The sequence below is a fragment of the Geotrypetes seraphini genome, chromosome 3 (genome assembly GCF_902459505.1).
Source record: "Geotrypetes seraphini chromosome 3, aGeoSer1.1, whole genome shotgun sequence".
NCBI lineage: Eukaryota > Metazoa > Chordata > Amphibia > Gymnophiona > Dermophiidae > Geotrypetes > Geotrypetes seraphini.
This window is the reverse complement of record NC_047086.1, coordinates 361409085-361426854: the sequence shown is the minus strand read 5'-3', so window position 1 is coordinate 361426854 and position 17770 is coordinate 361409085. Positions and strand designations below refer to the sequence as shown.

General features: G+C 43.3%; 1 protein-coding gene across 3 annotated transcripts in view; it reads left to right on the top strand.

Annotated features, from left to right (window-relative positions):
* The window catches only part of NVL (nuclear VCP like), a 212584-nt gene that overhangs the window by 184459 nt on the left and 10355 nt on the right, over nucleotides 1-17770 (top strand). For all 3 annotated transcript variants that reach the window (XM_033936124.1, XM_033936126.1, XM_033936127.1), the window contains 3 exons: nucleotides 9644-9750; nucleotides 10805-10881; nucleotides 11412-11500. In XM_033936124.1, coding sequence (XP_033792015.1) covers nucleotides 9644-9750; nucleotides 10805-10881; nucleotides 11412-11500 — 273 coding nt within the window. The remainder of the gene's footprint in view (nucleotides 1-9643; nucleotides 9751-10804; nucleotides 10882-11411; nucleotides 11501-17770) is intronic.

The following is a 17770-nucleotide window of genomic DNA, read 5'->3' as shown; positions in this document are numbered from 1 at the left end:
GCGGGGATGGGGCGGTGACAGTGGTCACGGGGATGGGGCAGGGACAGTGGTTGCGGGGATGAAGCGGGGACAGTGGTCGCAGGGACAGGGCGAGGACAGGGACAGTGGTCGAGGGGACGGGAACAAGTTTTTTTTCCCCGTGTCATTCTCTAGTAGTAGTGTCAGTAGTTAATATCACCAACGATCCTATGTCATTTTCAACCTTGTGCAAGGGCCCTTCTGTTGATCATAAAAGCTTCTTTGTTTCTTCAGCCTCAGTTACCAAACTTCCAATTGAGTAAAAAAGAGGAAGTAGCTGAATTAGGAGCTAGGAGCTCATACATAGTTATCTGCACCAGAACCCAAATCCCCCAAGGAGTTGTTGAACACACCATGATGGTCAGTAATGACTCGTCTGTCTTTGTTCATCCAGGGATAGATACTGTACGTTTAATAATCGCATTCCAAGTCTGAGGCATCTCTATTTTGCTATGGATTTGTCAATACCCTCTTTAACATGTATTTTAATACGCTGTGCACAGATGTCTACTGTGTGAGTTAATCTAAGCACTGTGCTCCTTTCTACATCATGCAACCCATAACTAGCATATAGACTGCTCATTAATCCCATGAAGCTCGTAGTACCTTTCTGCATTCACACCCTGAGCCAACTGATGTATCGGTTCCCCCCTCCCCCCAGCCCACAATCTGGTATCTATTCCTTCCACTCTCTTCCCCTCGCCAGTGATTCAGTACCTCTTCTTCTCAGGCCCCTCTCCCTACCCACAATAAAGGGGCATCAAAATTCTATTTTGGTATCTCTACTTCCTATCCTGTGGATACTGAACTGCAGGCAGAGGGGTAAAAGGAAGGGAAGAGGGAGGAAGATGAGCAAGACTGGGATTTTGGCATTCGTTTTCACTGGTGCCCTGGTCCATAGATTGAGCCAGCCCTGTGAGAGAAATGCATTTTTTGTATGAGATGTGGTAGGAAGTATGATTAAAAACAAAAGGAATTGACAGGAAGTATGATTAATTATGCCGAACTTGAAACATGCTGTAATGTGAAGTGCATTCATGCCTTATTTATGGCCTAACACACTGGTACTGTTTGCTGGTACTGATTTATAAGACAAGCTGGTACATACTCTCCTTATGCAGACTTTATTTATTTATTTACAAATTTATTACTTGTTACATCCTATTATTCTGCGTGAGTAACACCGTAAAAACATACATAAAATATAAACAAATTCACAGAATGTACTCAATATATAATCACAACACTTTCTACCTGATATAACCATCCATAAATCAAATGCTGCAAAATCAAAGACTTGGACAAAATGGCTTAATGCATCCTATTAAGTAGACTGGGAACAATGGCAAGGAAAATACATAAGTCTTTACATATACTGTGTACTGCAAAATGCTTTTCGGTTCAGAAAAGGTTACAGAAAAGTAAATACAACAAGGAAGAAGAGACATTTTAACATTAAATATTAATAAAACCACTTATATGTAGTATTAAGGCACATACACATAGAATTTCCTTATCTGTCCCAAATTGGGATCACAATTTAAGCTAAAGTGACTAAGAAGTAAATGATATAAATTATATATAAAGAAAAGAAAGATAAATAAAGCAGGAAGGAAAGCACCTCAGATTATAGCCTGCACCCCAAAAAAAGCAGAAGATATACTAATCAAAATTAACACGAGAAAAATAATACAAGGATACAGCATAACTTAGTAAAAAAAAAAAAAAAAAGTAAAATATAATTCCAGTCAGTAGGAAAAAAACAAGACTTTAGTACAGTGCAATAGAGTCATGAACAATTCCACTCCATGCGAGGTACAAAAACAGCAAAAACACTGACAGCAGGCCCTTCTCTGACAGCACCACTGCATCAGTACTGGACCAGGCTGCCACCGAAGCTTGCGCCATCCAACGTGCAGGGCAGGGCCCAATGCTGTGGTCAGCAGCAGGGAAGAGTAGCGATCCTTTCTCTTCACCACAATATCCCATCATTATCATCTCTCCCATTATGCTGGGCTGCAGAGCATAATCCAGGCATCAGCAGACAAGGGGCTCTATGGGCTGAAGAAGATAGGAGGCCCGAAGCAGACTTCATCCCAATGCAAAAGACATGGCCTGATGCCATGCACCCAAGGAACAGCCAAAGCAGCACACCGCAACATAGAAGTCCTCCATATGCTCACCCACACCACTAGGCAGAGAACGGAAAACACCAAAACGGCCACCACACAGCAAGCGAATAAGATCAAGAATTCTGCTGTTAACGGCTAGGCAGTGGGTGGTTCAGTTGGAGTGAAAAGGGTAATTAAATATGATCGTTGAATCAGACCAAATTAAAGGAATGAAATAACCTAAACAAAAACGAATGTGGGAGGCACCACAGCTTGCAGCCTAATCAGGCACCATCTTGAAAAAAAAAAAATACTATGAAAGTTGAGTGCCCTTGAGTTGGTGTCAACTCATAGTGACCTGTGTATAGTTACCCTGAACTGGGTTAGGTCCTTAGTCAAGCGGCTAATGGTTGGTAGAGTGGCATCCATGGCTGCTGTTCTCCAAAGTATGAAGTCTTGTCATTTGAACTTCCAGTGATAGCTTAGGTTTGATCTCTTCCAATAATGATTGATTTGTTTTTCAGACCAGGCATGGTATATGTAGTAGTCTTCTCTAACACCATAATTAGAAGGTATTGATTTGAAAATCCATCTTACTGAAGCGGCACTATCCAGATAGTACAGCAAGGGCAGAATGCACAATGATGCCAATAATAGCGCAATTGGTATAGCTTTATAGTTTAATTAATACTAGAAAAAAAGTTGTCCTAAATTAAACTATGTGTGAAAGGCAATTCTCTAATCTAGGTACCCGCATTTATGTGCCACTTGCATGTGTAAATGTATAGCATATTAGTATGTTGTTCCGCCCCTTATTTCTGTCAGATGGGATGATCAGTGACACTCAGAAAAGCACACAGACAATATAAAAGCATAAACAATAACCCTTTATTATACTTATATATATAGATGAATATAAAAATAGAATAACTTCACCGTGATCCTGGGAAACACCATCCTTCACAATCGGGAATCCCTGCAATTGATAGGTGGGTGGACACGTGACTGTCCCTTGGTTGCAACGAGATGGATTCTAATGTTAGGGGCAGAGTCCCGTCCTTATATAGGGTGAAAACTACTGAGTTTATAGTTATACAGCTGATCCTGCAGTAACCAGCGTTCTTCACTACGATTCAGGCACACCCGGTCCTGGTCTTTTGTTCTTTGTTTTGGCAGCACCCAGGTCACGGAGGTCAGGATAGCAGATAAGCAGACTTGTTGCAGAAACCAACTTTCCATCTGGTTTTACTGTCCTTTTGTTGTTGTTTTGGCAGCACCCAGGTCACGGCACCAAGGTCACGGAGGTCAGGATAGCAGATAAGCAGACTTGTTGCAGAAACCAGCTTTCCATCTGGTTTTACTGTCCTTTTGTTCTCTGTTTTGGCAGCACCCAGGTCACGGAGGTCAGGATAGCAGATAAGCAGACTTGAGGAGACATATCACGTAGTATGCTGAGTTTCAGTTACCCCCTGGCCATAGGCATAACATATGTGCATGCTTAAAGGTTCATTTAACCACAAAAATGCTAACAGGGCACCTAAGCACTGTTCTATAGTGGCATTTAAAAATGCAAGGAGAGCATATACATGGTGTATCTCTCACTTATGCCCCTAACTTACCTAGTACTGTCAGAGATTTATATTCCTCTTGAAACTGAAGCAAATTAAAATTACATTAAACATACATACATAAATAATAATAATCCAACTCTGGTTAAGAGTTTAAATCGGGTGTGTATGTTGATCAAAAATACCATTTTGAAAGCTGAGACTAGATGTATTCCATGTATTTAAAAAGTTGAAAGAAAGGTCTATGGTGGTGTAACTGTTAGGCATGCCAGTATCAGGTTAAGCTAGTATGCTATAACCAGATGCTGTTAGAAACTAGGCCCCCCACCATACCCAGCTGCAGAATTGCCCCCATAGTGGCTGAATGTTGCCATTATGCTTATAGCTGGCATTGGTGGTTGCCTTAACGTATATTATCCCAGGATAAGCAGGCAGCATATTCTCACATGTGGATGACGTCATCCATGGAGCCCAGATGCGGACAGCTTCACAAGCAGACTTACTTGTAGAATTTCAGAAAGTTCGCAACTGCTGCATCACGCACACGAGAGTGCCTTCCCACCCAGCGTAGGGAGTGTCTCTCCTCAATTCTCAGTTTTCCACGGAGCTGAGAAGTCCTATTTCGACGCTCTGCGCTAGACTCAGTTCTATTTCGTGCCTTCTCTCACTGCGGCTCATGTTTTATTTCTTTTCAGGGTCGCTGTGTATTTCTTGCACGTTTCATTAAAAAAAACAAAAATCTTATTTTATTTTTTCTTTCAGTCACGGTGGGGCCTGCCTTGCGGCCTCAGCCGTCAGGTTTTGACTTAGCTGTGACTATCTTCCCGTTTATGTCCCAACCAGTCACAGGCTTCAAGAAGTGTAGCCGTTGCCAACGCGCGATCTTCCTCACTGGCCCACATCGGTGGTGTATTCAGTGTTTGGGACCTGACCATCATCTGGAGTCTTTTGCCCTCTGTGCTACCCTTCAACCTCATGCCTGCAAACATTGTCGAGTTCAGGTGGTGAAACTTTTTGGATATATGGATCCACTTGCCCCAGTCTCAACCTCGACCTTGAATCCGGTCACACTTACAGGAGTTCTGCCTCGACCTCGGCTTCAACTTTAATCAAGCCATCCTCGTTTGGCGGGTTCTCATCCTTGAATAAATGTGCTAAGTCTTCTCCTGACGAGACACTTGTCTCACTGCCTCCCTCAGGTCAGGTACCAGCAGTAGTTATCAAGATACCCAAGAAGCATGTCTCCAAGTCGAAGAGTCATTCTTCCTCCTCTTCCTTGGAGACTATAGCCACACCAAATGTTCCAGATCCTCAAGTCTCGGTGCCACATTTGGAGGCTATGATCCAGACCATCTTGGATCATCAGTTTGGTAATATGCTTGCCAAACATGATGCTACCTCGACTCTGCTTCCTGCAGTCCAGCCTGAGCACTTAACAGTATCACAGGGAGTCGAGTCTTTGGCTGTACCTCGAGCTGATCCTCCTCACTCTATACAAGGAGTCGAGTCCTTGGGAGTGCCTCAAGAGGACTCTTTACATTCTATGCAAGGAGTCGAGTCTTTGCGTGTGTCTCATCTGGAGCATAAGCATGTTACTCACAGAGCCGAGTCCTTGTCAGTGCCTCGAGATACCTCGACACCAGGCATTCGATCCCTTTTGGTGTCTCAATCTCGAACTCAAGCCTCCAGCCCTCCCTCCTCGTATAAGACATCGCCCTTCCCAAGACGTAGGACAAAGACTTCTTGACTTTCTCGAGACCTGCCTGGTTCGAGGTACGGTTCTCCACATCAGTCGAGGCATTCATTGAGACATAGATCCTCTTCTCAAGACAAGACTCGTCTCTCCAGGCCTCGAGACTCTTCGAGGTCTCCAACTCTGACATCGAGGATACCACCTCCAGACACTGCTGCTTCTTCTCCTGCGAGGGATTTTATCCACTCTCTCATTGAGTCGTCTATACCTGCATATTCAGGCCTCAAGTATCAGTACTCCAGAGAAGCTTCACCCTTGTTCTCTGCCTTGCGAGGCACCTCGAAGTCAACTTCTTCTCCTCGAGGTCAACCATCCTTGGAGCAGATATCTTTTTCTTCTTTCTTATGTCAAACAAGTAAGGAACTCAATATCACTTTGGATTCTGATTCCAAATACTCTCAGGAGTATTTAGAAGAAATGGATATGTCTCGTCCTCCTGTGGAGTCTCTCAAATTACTCATTAATAGACTTCTTTCTCAAACCTTCAAAAGAAACCTGGAGACACCTTATTCCATTCCTGCTGTCCCAGGAAAGCTGGAGTCTCGTTACAGGATGGTCCACTGCAAGGGCTTTGAGAAATCTCAGTTATCGCATCAGTCCCTTCTTGTGGTGTCTTCTCTAAAAAAGACCAATCCTGCCAAAGTTTATGCTACTGTCCCTTCTGGAAGAGAGGGCAGGATCATGGACAAGTTTGGTCGATGGTTGTATCAAAATTCTCTCATGGCAACTAGAGTTTTGAATTATAATTTTGTTTTCACGTTTGTCTCATAGATGCTGAGATTGTACATCTCAATCTCCAAGCCCAAATTCGTGGCCATTGAGATGCAGAAATTCGGTGCTTAATCTCAATACTCCAAATGTCCCTAAACATAGAAACATAGAGTATGACGGCAGAAGAGGACCAGCGGCCCAACAAGTCTGCGCACTCAAGAACCCTCCCTCCCACAAGTCTGCCTACTCAGGAACCCTCCCTCCCTGGGTTATCCATCTTTTAAGCATAACTCTGTAGCACCCCCACCTGTTTGTCCCATCGACTCTTGAAGTCGAGCACACTACTGGCCTCAACCACCTGGCATGGAAGGTTATTCCATCGATCAATCACCCCTTCGGTGAAGAAGTATTTCCTGGTGTCACCAAGGAATCTTCCCTACTTAAGTTTTAGCGGATGCCCTCTTGTCGCCGTGGGACACTTTAGAAAAAAGATTTCTTCCTCGACTTCAATGCGACCCGTGATGTATTTAAATGTTTCTATCATGTCCCCCCTTTCTCTGTGCTCCTCGAGAGAATATAAGTGCAGTCTGGTCAGACGTTCTTCATATGGGATGTCTTTAAGTCCTCAATCTACCTCCTTTTTTTCAGTTTTGGATTACCTGTTCCATTTGTCTCAATCAGGCCTCAAATTTACATCCATTCGAGTCCATCTCAGTGCAATTGCTGCTTACCATCAGCCTATTGAAGGGAAACCCCTCTCTGCTCATCCGGTGGTTTCCATATTTATGAAAGGACTTTTCAATGTCAAACCACCTCTCAAATCGCCTCCAGTAGTTTGGGATCTCAATGTTGTTCTTGCTCAATTGATGAAGCCTCCTTTCAAACCAATGGATTCGGCTCATCTTAAATATCTCACTTGGAAAGTGTTTTTTCTCATTGCTCTGACGTCTGCTTGCAGGGTCAGCAAGCTCCAAGCTTTAGTTGTAGACCCACCTTTTACAGTATTCCATCATGACAAGATGGTTCTCCGTACTCATCCTAAATTCTTACCTAAAGTGGTTTCAGAATTTCATCTCAATCAATCCATTATACTTCCAGTGTTTTTTACAAAGCTTCATTCTCACCCTGGAGAAACAGCTCTTCACACTCTGGACTGTAAGCATGCTTTGGCTTTCTACTTCAATGCACTCAACCACATAGATCTGCACCTCAACTTTTTGTGTCCTTCAATCCAAATAAGTTGGGACATCCGATTTCCAAGCGCACCATCTCCAACTGGCTAGCTGCTTGCATCTCTTTCTGCTATGCTCAGGCTGGACTGCATCTACAGAGTCGAGTCACAGCCCACAGTCAGAGCCATGGCGGCATCAGTAGCTTTCCTCAGATCTACTCCTATTGAGGAAATCTGCAAAGCTGCCACGTGGTCCTTGGTTCATACATTCACTTCTCATTATTGTCTGGATACTTTTTCCAGAAGGGATGGCCATTTCGGCCAGACAGTTTTACAAAATTTATTCTCCTAAGTTGCCAACACTCCCACCATCCCATTTTGGTTTGCTTGGAGGTCACCCACATGTAGAGAATATGCTGCCTGCTTGTCCTGGGATAAAGCACAGTTACTTACCGTAATAGGTGTTATCCAGGGACAGCAGGCACAGGGCAGTATTAACCAATAGGCCAAGTAGGCAAGTGCCTAGGGCTCGAAATGGTCAGGGGGGCCTGATGAAGGAGGGCCTCAACATTGTTTTTTCCAAACAGCGATGGGGCCCTCCAGCATTAATCGGCAATGCAGGCCCCACTCCAATTGGCAACGTAGCTCCCCCATTGACGGAAAGTAAGACAAGCAAGCAACGCAGGTAAGAAAGAAAACAGGAACTGTAATTGTGCAAGCGGTGCTGCTTGCCCAAAGCTTCCCTCTGATGTTTCTGCCTGGGCGCATGGTGGGGTGGGGCGGGGCAGAGGGCCCAGTGTACTTGTGTGCCTAGGGGCCCTTGACAAATTAATCCTGCCCTGAGCAGGCAGATATTCTTACAACCCACCCACCTTCCCTGGTTAGCTTCTCTGCTAGCTATCTGAACTGAGGAGAAGCACCCTATGCTGGGCGGGAAGGCACTCGCGCATGCGTAGTGCGGCAGTCGCAAACTTTCTGAAGTTCTACAAGCAAGTCTGCTTGTGAAGCTGCCTGCATCCGGGCTCCATGGATGACATTACCCACATGTGAGAATATCTGCCCTCTGTCCCTGGATAACACCTGTTACTGTTAGTAACTGTGCTTTTAGTGCTTCTGCATAGCAACATTGAATATACTCTTTTTTTTTTTTAATTCCAAGGCCAGCATTTATAAAGATAGGCCATTGAATTTTGACCCGTGTGCTTAGTTTTTAAGAAGCAGCTGCAGCTGAAAACATGCCATATTTTGGACCATGATCTTTTTATGTCCTTAAAAGGAAGTCATGTATTCCTACTGTGTTTCTATTTTTGTAGAGGTCCCAATAAAAATACAAATTACATCTCTTATTTTGACTGATGTATTGGAAGTGCTGGAGATCACTGTGTATTAGCTATATTTTGATTAAAAACTGTAAAAGCAAAAACCAGGAGAGAAACCTCCACACACACAATCAGAACCAATAGACAACAGTGGAGGTTCGAAGACAATGGTGTGCAATTTTATTCTATGATATGCAACAGGTTTCTAACTCACAATATAAGAATCATGAGCTTAATGAGAGGAAATGTCTCAGATATCCTGCGGCGTTCAATGTTTGAACGATGAATTGATAAAGCAGGTAGGATTCTCATTCATTGACAAAAACCTCTCACTCATAAATTAAAGGCGTTTAAACCTGTTATGATACATAACATACTTGAATTATGACTCAATCTTTAAGAATAAAAAAGAAAGAGTAAAAAGTGCACTTATCTTAGTGGTTAAATAGAAAAGTGCCCGACGGTGCCCATTTTGCCAAAATTGAATGGCTTCTTCGGGGGTCTTTTCTGGAAGTGTTAGCGGTTTAAGGCAAAGATTTTCACAGTATGCCAAATACATGTGCAGTAGTTTCTGTATTCCTCGTTCGATTTCCTGAGTTACTTGGAATCATCAGTTTCTTAATTATACAAGAAATTGTGATCGTGAATTAAAAAGGCTCCTGAAGCAGGCCGTACCAGCCGAAACACGTGCATGTCGAGCCGCCGCACAAGACTATGATTTGTTGAATAAAATTGTACACCATTATCTTCGAACCTCCACTGTTGTCTGTTGGTTTTGATTAAAAAATAACATTTTCATATGACAAAACATAAATTATTTTAGAGCACATGTATACATTAAGAACAATTCTAATAATTGCAGACCACCAATTTTACTGACACGTATCCACTTTAAACCCTAGTAATTTAGAATTAACAGAATGTAAGTGTCTGTTTAAATAGCAAAATGGTTGTACATTGTAAAAATCCTTCTTTGTGTCTCATTGCTTCAGATATCATTGACCCAGCAATCTTGCGTCCAGGCCGACTGGATAAAACTCTGTATGTGGGATTGCCACCATCTGCAGACCGTTATGCCATTTTAAAAACTATCACTAAAGTAAGTATATGTTTCATTTTACATTCCTTGTGTTTATTCATTTCAAGTGGTGAGACCATTGAGATATGTAGTTCTTTTTTTTTTTTGTTTATAATTTTTATTCATTTTACATCTTGCATCAACTGTATCAAGAAATAACATTTGAATTGAAAAAACATCACTTGTATTACTATTATTATCATCAACTGACATTCATGAAAGTTAACCTCCCCTCCCATCCCTATCACATCAAAAATATTCATTTATATTATATTATACAATATACATTCTATTAATATATCAAAAAAATCATCCCTCCCACCCATCTCTATCCCCTCATTTCAATTATCTTATGAAGGAATCTGTAGTTCTTGATTATATTCATAGAGATCAATGCTGACAATAGGATAGGGTTGTCAGAAATTCAGGACTGGCCTGAAATTTCCCTCCTGGAACTGATTAATTTGGATGCTCTCCAGCTCTAATCATTAAGGGCTAGATGCACAAAACACAGTCGTTAATGACCGTGTGGGTTGCTGTGGGCTGATTTCAAAGTGTGTTCTTGCATGCTTGCTTAATTCCCATACTCACTCACAGACTATTACCGCCACCACACCCACAGCTAGGCTCTGCACTTTGCTGCTTTTGGAAAGCTGAAATGGGATGGCTGAAATGGGGGAGAAAGAGATGAAGAGAGTGGATGTGGGCCTATGGTAGGGATCCACAAATGCATGCAAGCCTAGGGGCCAATATAGTTAGGGTTACCAGACGTCCAGATTTCCCCAGATATGTTCTCCTTTTGAGGACATGTCCGGGAGTCCGGATGGCTTTTCAAAACCCGGTACTTTGTCAAAAATGACAGAGGGAGGTGGCATTAATAGAATAACCAGTTTGAGGTATGGGCTTTTGAAGACCAGGGTCCCATTTCTCCTTACAAGTATTTAGATGTTGCCATGAGACTTCTGCAGAGTTCAGTCTGGCATGAGAGATAACAGAGTATAAATTGAAATTAAGTGAAAATCTGCCTGATAAAATTTGACCACCCATGCTTTAAATGGGCTTTTTTCACTCATAGGATGGTACCCGACCCCCTCTGGAAGATGATGTTAATCTAAAAGAAATTGCTTATGACCAGCGCTGTGATTGTTACACGTGAGTTTGCTGTCTCTCCATAAACACAAGGGCCATGTGCTCAAGAAAGCTCCCAACTAAGGAGTATAATATACTGAGACTTACTTCCAAAAATATCAGGTGCTAGCTGCTATATGAATAGTCTTTCTGTCTGAATCATTCATTAATTTTAAGGCATACCTGAGTTATGTACAGTTATTAGGAGATCGTGTGAACAATACACTGGTACACAAGAGGTATTTTATCTGAGGTGATATATCTGGTCTTATATCAGCATCTGTTATTATAATCCCCAACATCAACTACAAAAAGGGAACAGAGTATAGGACTCTCTGAAGTTGGTACAGGAAGGTGCACAGAGGATTGTAACTTCTCTTTGCCTTGAGAAGCTGACTACGCTATTCCCACACTACTTGTTATGTGGAAAAGGATCCCTGAGATGCTCTTAGGATCTTGGCTTCCTTTGGAAGTATTGTTTATGATCCTTATTAGGAAGAATAGGAAAAGAGAAAAGGCATGCTCACAGTAAGCTGTCTCTATTTTTATTGTAGGGGCGCTGATCTTTCTGCTCTGGTACGTGAAGCCTCAATAAGTGCACTGAGGCAAGAAATGGCACAGCAGCATGCTCAGAAAAATAAAGGTAAGTGCAGGATAATTCATGCCTTCTGAGTTCCCCATTATGTACTTTATCCCAGGACAAGCAGGCAGCATATTCTCACGTATGGGTGACATCACCGATGGAGCCCCGGTACGGACCACTTTAAGTCTTTAGAAAGTTTGCGATAGCCCGAACTGTGCATGCGCGAGTGCCTTCCCACCCAACTTAGGATGCGCGGTCCCTCAGTTTATTAGTTTCTGCAGAGCTAAGAAGACATGTTTTCAACAGCTATTGAAATTTTTTTGTTTGCTGCCTTCCCGCTCTTGCAGATTTATGACTTTTCAGTCAGTTTTCTTTTCTACTTTTCACTTCTTATTTTATATGAAGCATTTGGTCAAGCAGGTTGCTACGTTCCAAAAATATCTGCCTGAACGTAAGTTGCCTGGTTTTCAGTACTTCATCTACGACCTGCTCCAACTAAGAAAGTACATGGTTCGTTCCATCTATGACACCTTTGAACTTTCTTCACGTGCTATGGCGATGTCATTGGCCATGCAACATCTGGCCTGGCTTCGCGTGTCTGAATTGGATATCAGTCATCAGGACATGTTGGCCAATGCACCCTGTCTGGGAGGCGAGCTTTTTGGTGCATCCATGGACACAGCTACCCAGAAGTTGTCTGCACATGAGACCAGGTGGGACACTCTGGTGAAGCCCAAAAAGAAGCAACGTAACACCAATTTTTTAAAAAGCGTTCCAGCAAACCATATGATCCCATCCGCACAAGCCTCAAATAGTTATGATTTTATATTGAACATATTTTATTAAAGTATAAAAAGAAACAATATTCTGTACAATTGTCATTTCATAAATACAAATAATACAGAGCAAGAATCAACAAAACCCCCGTCTCCCCTCCCCTTCACATATATCCCTTCTACTATCAAGAAAACTGAATAAGCCAAATTATTACAGAATGCTATACAGAAATATCATGCTAACAGAATACCACAGTCACACATGACAGGAATAGTGTTAGGGGAGTGCAACTAGGGCAACTGCCCCTTGGTCAGAGAGAGCCCTAACACCAGCTCTAGCAGGATACATATTTCAAATCTGATATATTCTAATCACAAAATAGAAATAAAATTATTTTTTTCTATCTTTTGTTGTCTCTATTTTTCTTTCGTCTTCTTTTCACTCTCTTCCTTCAAGCGTCTGCCCTCTCTGTCTCTTCAATCTAGCATCTGCCCCTTCCATCCACTGTCTGCCCTCTCCCCCTTCCATATGGTATCTGCCTTCTTTCTATGCCCCTCTCCCATTTCCATCCAGCCTGCGCCCCCCTCTCTCTTTTTTACATGATTCATTCTGCTCTCTTCATTTTTATCTCTCCTACACCAGATCTAGCATCTTTGTCCCTCTCTCCTTATTTCTCTGCTGACCCCCTTCCCAGCATCAATCTCTCTTTACTTTCTCATTCCTCTGTCTCTCCCCTTTCCCTAATTCCTCTCTCTCCCCTTTCCCTCATCTGATCTCTCTATTCCACCCTGACCCCTTCCCCTCCTCTAATCTCCCTGCCTGCTGTCTCCTTCCTTTTTCCTCCTCCCCTCCTAGCAGCATCTCTCCTTCTCCCTCCCTCCAGGTCCAGTAGCAGCTCTCCCTTTATCCAGCAGGTTCCCAGCCTCCAACAGTGGCTTCCTCCCCTTCCCTCCACTCCCTTCAGTACTTGCCTGCAGCAGTGTCAGTAGCGTTAGCGCAACGATTCATTTAGGTAGCCTTGGGGCTTTTGCTGAGTCGCAGCCCGTCTCTGATGATGCAACTTCCTCTTTCCTCAGAGATGGCACGACCCATCAAAGGACCCAAGGCTGTCTAAGCCAGGGCTGCCCAAGTCCGGTCCTCGAGAGCTACTGGCAGGCCAGGTTTTCAGGATATCTACAATGAATATGCATGAGAAAGAGATTTGCATACCAAAAAGGCAGTGCAGGCAAATCTCTCTCGTGGATATCCTGAAAACCTGGCCTGCCAGTAGATCTCGAGGACCGGACTTGGGCAGCCCTGGTCTAAGCAAATCGCTACACTGACGCTACTGGCGATGTTGCAGGCAAGTATTGAGAGCTGGGAAGAAAAATGTCGGAGCTCCCTTGATCTCGCCGGCCCTGCGCGGACTGGCAGAAAATTTCTGCGGACCGGCGGTTGAAGAACACTGAGATAGATTGTGAGCCCACTGGGACAGATAGGGAAAATGCTTGAAGTACCTATATGTAAACCTCTTTGAGTGTGGTTATAAAACTACAAAAAAAGTGGTATAAAAGTCAAAATTCCCCCTTTCTCCTCAGAAGCCATTAGTGTATTACTATGTGATACATTTTGACCTGTTTTGATTATATTTTTGTAAAATTATATTTGCCCAGTGTTTAATCTACAACTGCCAAGTACATCTAAGTGATCCTGACTGTAGTTTGACCTAGCAACAAGAGTGAGAAAACAAGGCAACTGACCTGGACAGCAAATTGGTTGGGGGGGGGGAAGAAATGCCACAGTGCCCTTATGAGTCAATCTGTGAGGAGGGGTGGAGAGGTCTAAAAGGAAAGGGAAACCTAAAGTAATTCTTGCCCTGGGCACCATTTTGTCTTGCAGCTGCCCTGTCCAACATGGTACTTCTGTTTAAAAAAATGTCTTAGAGAACAGAGCGGTCTTTGTAGTTTTTCCTATATTCAGTGCTTTTTTGGCAGTCCACTTCCTTCAGATAGACAGAAATGTCACTGTATAGAAACACTTCACATAGTGAAAGAAAAGCTGGTTGAAAGAGTTGCCTTAGTAAGTATTGGTTACAGTGTGATTTGTCAGATTTTCTCTGCATGAAGCAGTTTAACAGTAAAGGTGGAGACATACTCAAGTTGGGGGAGGGGGCGTTAACGGTTCTGTATCATTGTGCTCTCTGTAACTGCATTCCCCAGTAGATCCTATGGGATAAGAACTTTTTGTGGCTCTTGATCTGTTAATCACATGATGGAGATTCCAGTTCTCAAATTGGCCACTGCGCTTGCAAATTAATTTTTGAAATTCCTTTCCTGGTTGCTACCTAAGTACCTGCTGAGCATGCAAGTGTAAATTTCCCATCAGAAGGTATGCATATAGGTTTAAAATACGTAGACTCTGCCTGTTTATTTAGCCAAGAAAGCCCTTTTCCTTTTGTGTTGTGAACAGAATATCTCATTTATCCTGTAACTGGTGGGGGGGAGTGCGAAGGGAGAGTGCAGTTTTTGAAAGGCACTTTCTCTATGGCTAAACACTTGTTTTCCTTTGGAGAATCTCCTTTAAAAATTGTCCCCTTAAATACAGAACCTTCCCCTTCCTGCTGCCTGTAATCTTTCATTCACTAGACTTTATCAACAAACCCCTAGAAAGAAACATTTAGAAAAGTACTGTATGCTAGAGACCCTGCAAATTAATCCTCACAAGCACTTTAAGGAGAGGGCTGAATATTGCTTTTAGTAGCGCTACTTCTAAAGGCCTCCATGTGGTCATAGTTTATATGCCTCAGGAAGCTTTCAACCTAAGTTTGTGGAGAGGGAGATGACAAAGGGATCTCACCAGCTGTCTAACTAGATCCCCCTGGAAGAATACTATATCCCACATAGTGAAGTGAAGTACTATTTTAGATGGGATGGGGAAAGGGAAACATCCAATTCAGGCCATGCTCCTTTCTCCAACTCATTTGCAAAAGAGGTCTCAAAACCAGATAAATCCAATACGAAAATCTTTTCAGGATACGAGGAACATTGACCATATTTGCCAACTCCAATGCTGATGCTCGCTGACATTGGCACCAAAAACATTGATGCCTCTGACGTCTCCTTTGCCTCTTTCGGGAGAAGTCCATAAGAAAGTTAAGAGACGCATTTGAAACATAAACATACTGAAAATAGATCACCATCTCTACAATTGGTGACTCCTCAGAGGCATGCCTCGGCATAGAGGTCACCAATGCCTCAACACCCGGTGCAGTCTGTGCCATCTGTACTGACTATAATAGCGGTACTGGTACAATCTTTACAAGGAATATACAGTAGAATCCCAGTTAATTGGTATTCAACCAACTGGCAAAAAAATTGTCTCCTGCACTCCTAAGTCAACCTCCAAAGTGGTACTCCTAACCCAATAACCTCCCCTCCCTCCCCTTCTTCCAGCCCCAGAGGCATCAGCAGCAACCACAAATCTCCCTCCTTCCAGCTCCCGAAGCATCACGGCAGCCACCAGTCACCCTCCCTCCCTCATTCCAGCTCCTGAAGCATCACGGCAGCCATCAATCTCCCTCCTTTCATAAAGGAGTAGAGCTGGTCCCGACAATCCCCTCCCTCCGTTCCCAAAAGCAGCAGAGCCAGTCCTGGTAACCCCCCCTTCCCTCCCTCACCCAACGCTGTAGCAGCAGCCAGCGAGCAGAGGAAGCGCCAGTAAGCAGAGGAAAGACCCTGCTGGGGCTGGCTAGAAGCTGCCTGTTTACTGGCGTTTCATCTGCTCGCTGGCTGCTGCTACAGCGTTGGGTGAAGGAGGGAGGGAGGGTTGTCAGAACCTGCTCTACTGCTTCAGGAACAGAGAGAGGGAAGGAGGGGGTTGTCAGGATCAGCTCTACTGCTTTGGGAACGGTGGAAGGGAGAGGGTTGTCAGGACTGGCTCTGGTGCTTCAGGGCTAGGGACAAATTTTTGGTATCCGAATTTCTTAACCTTTGAAGTTTCATGCATTCAGTTATAATCTATTTGGTCATAAATGGTGTGAAGGGTAATTTTATAACAGGATGGTTAGGCAAGAAAGGCACAGGCATCGTGCCTCCCACCCCCGTCTCTTCTCTACCCTCAGAGATGCCTGTGTATGTTGTGTAAAAGTAGGCACTGTGCACCCACCTTCCATGCGCTTATACCCCTGAGCAAGTTTATAAAAGCTTATAAAATGCTGTTCTAGTTTAGTGATCCCATAATGTTCATCTGTAATACAGGGGCCGCATTAAAAATATACAAAAAATCTAGAATGGTGTCTTTCATCTGTTAAAACAATTTCTTTGTGCAACTTTTTTTGCACTTCTTGGGTGACTTTGCTACAAGTCCTTTTCAACTTAAGTCCAAGGCACAGAACAGGCAGTGCAGGCATGAGAGAAGAATCATTGCCAAAAGGAGGGGCAAGTGCTGTGTGCAGTATGAGCACTGCATGAAGTAGAACCTAACTGTATCCTACATACACTAAGTTCAGGGCCAATGCAAGGACATTAGGACCTAAGTCAGTATTTCTCAAAATGTGGGTCAGCACCCCTACTAAGGTCACAGCATTGGTGAATGGGGATCACAGAAATGGCGGCTGCTCCCCACTCTCCAAATCTGCAGTGAGTCAGTGACCAGTCACTGACCCTGCAGATCTCCCATAAGAGCCGTAGAAGACACATGTTGCTCTAAGCAACAATGCCAAATAAAGGGCTACAATGCATAAAAGTTCAGGACGCATTCGCCCAATGGTTAAGCCAGCTCTGCTGAGGCTCAGAGTGTGTCTACTACTACTATTTAGCATTTCTATAGCATCGAAAGGCTTACACAGCACTGTACATGTACTGTGCAATACATGGTCCCTGCTCAAAAGAGCTTACAATCTACTTTAAACAGACAGAACATAGAGGGATTGGGGAATTTCTTGCAAAGGAAATGGTAGGATGGATAGGGAGGGAGAGAGTCGTGTGTGACTACACCTGTTCAGACAGGAAGGAGTTCCTGTGTGTTTAAGAGCCACCTGTGATGATTGTAATTATTGCAAGATTCTGAGAGCACATCCTGTGTACTGCCTGATCCATGCAATAAGGAGCAGCGACTTTTTCCTGTACAGATCTGAAGCATGCCATGGCATGCTGGTTGGGAGTCATTGCATTGGCTTGTACCTCTTTGATTTTGCTTGCATTCCTATGGTAGTTTTTCTCCAATCTTTATGAAGGCTGACGTGAAATCTCTTGAAGGTCTCTTCAGTTTTTCTAAAGGAGGTGGAGAATGATTCTGTAAATTCCAAGAAACTAGAAGGTGACATTGTGTAATTGCTAAAACATTCCCCGAGGGCCCTGGAAGCTGAATATATTTGTCTCAGGTACAGATAAACCTTGCTTGGAGAGGTTAAAGTTTAGTTCCACATGGTAAAGATGGTTGGGGTGGAGAGAGAGAGATGTTTTCTTGCTCTCAGTTTGGAATAAACTACACTGTGTTAAATGAATAACTGTGGAACATTTTGTTTGATTTTATGATTCAACGATTTTTATTGATTGACAGCACACTAATTTTATT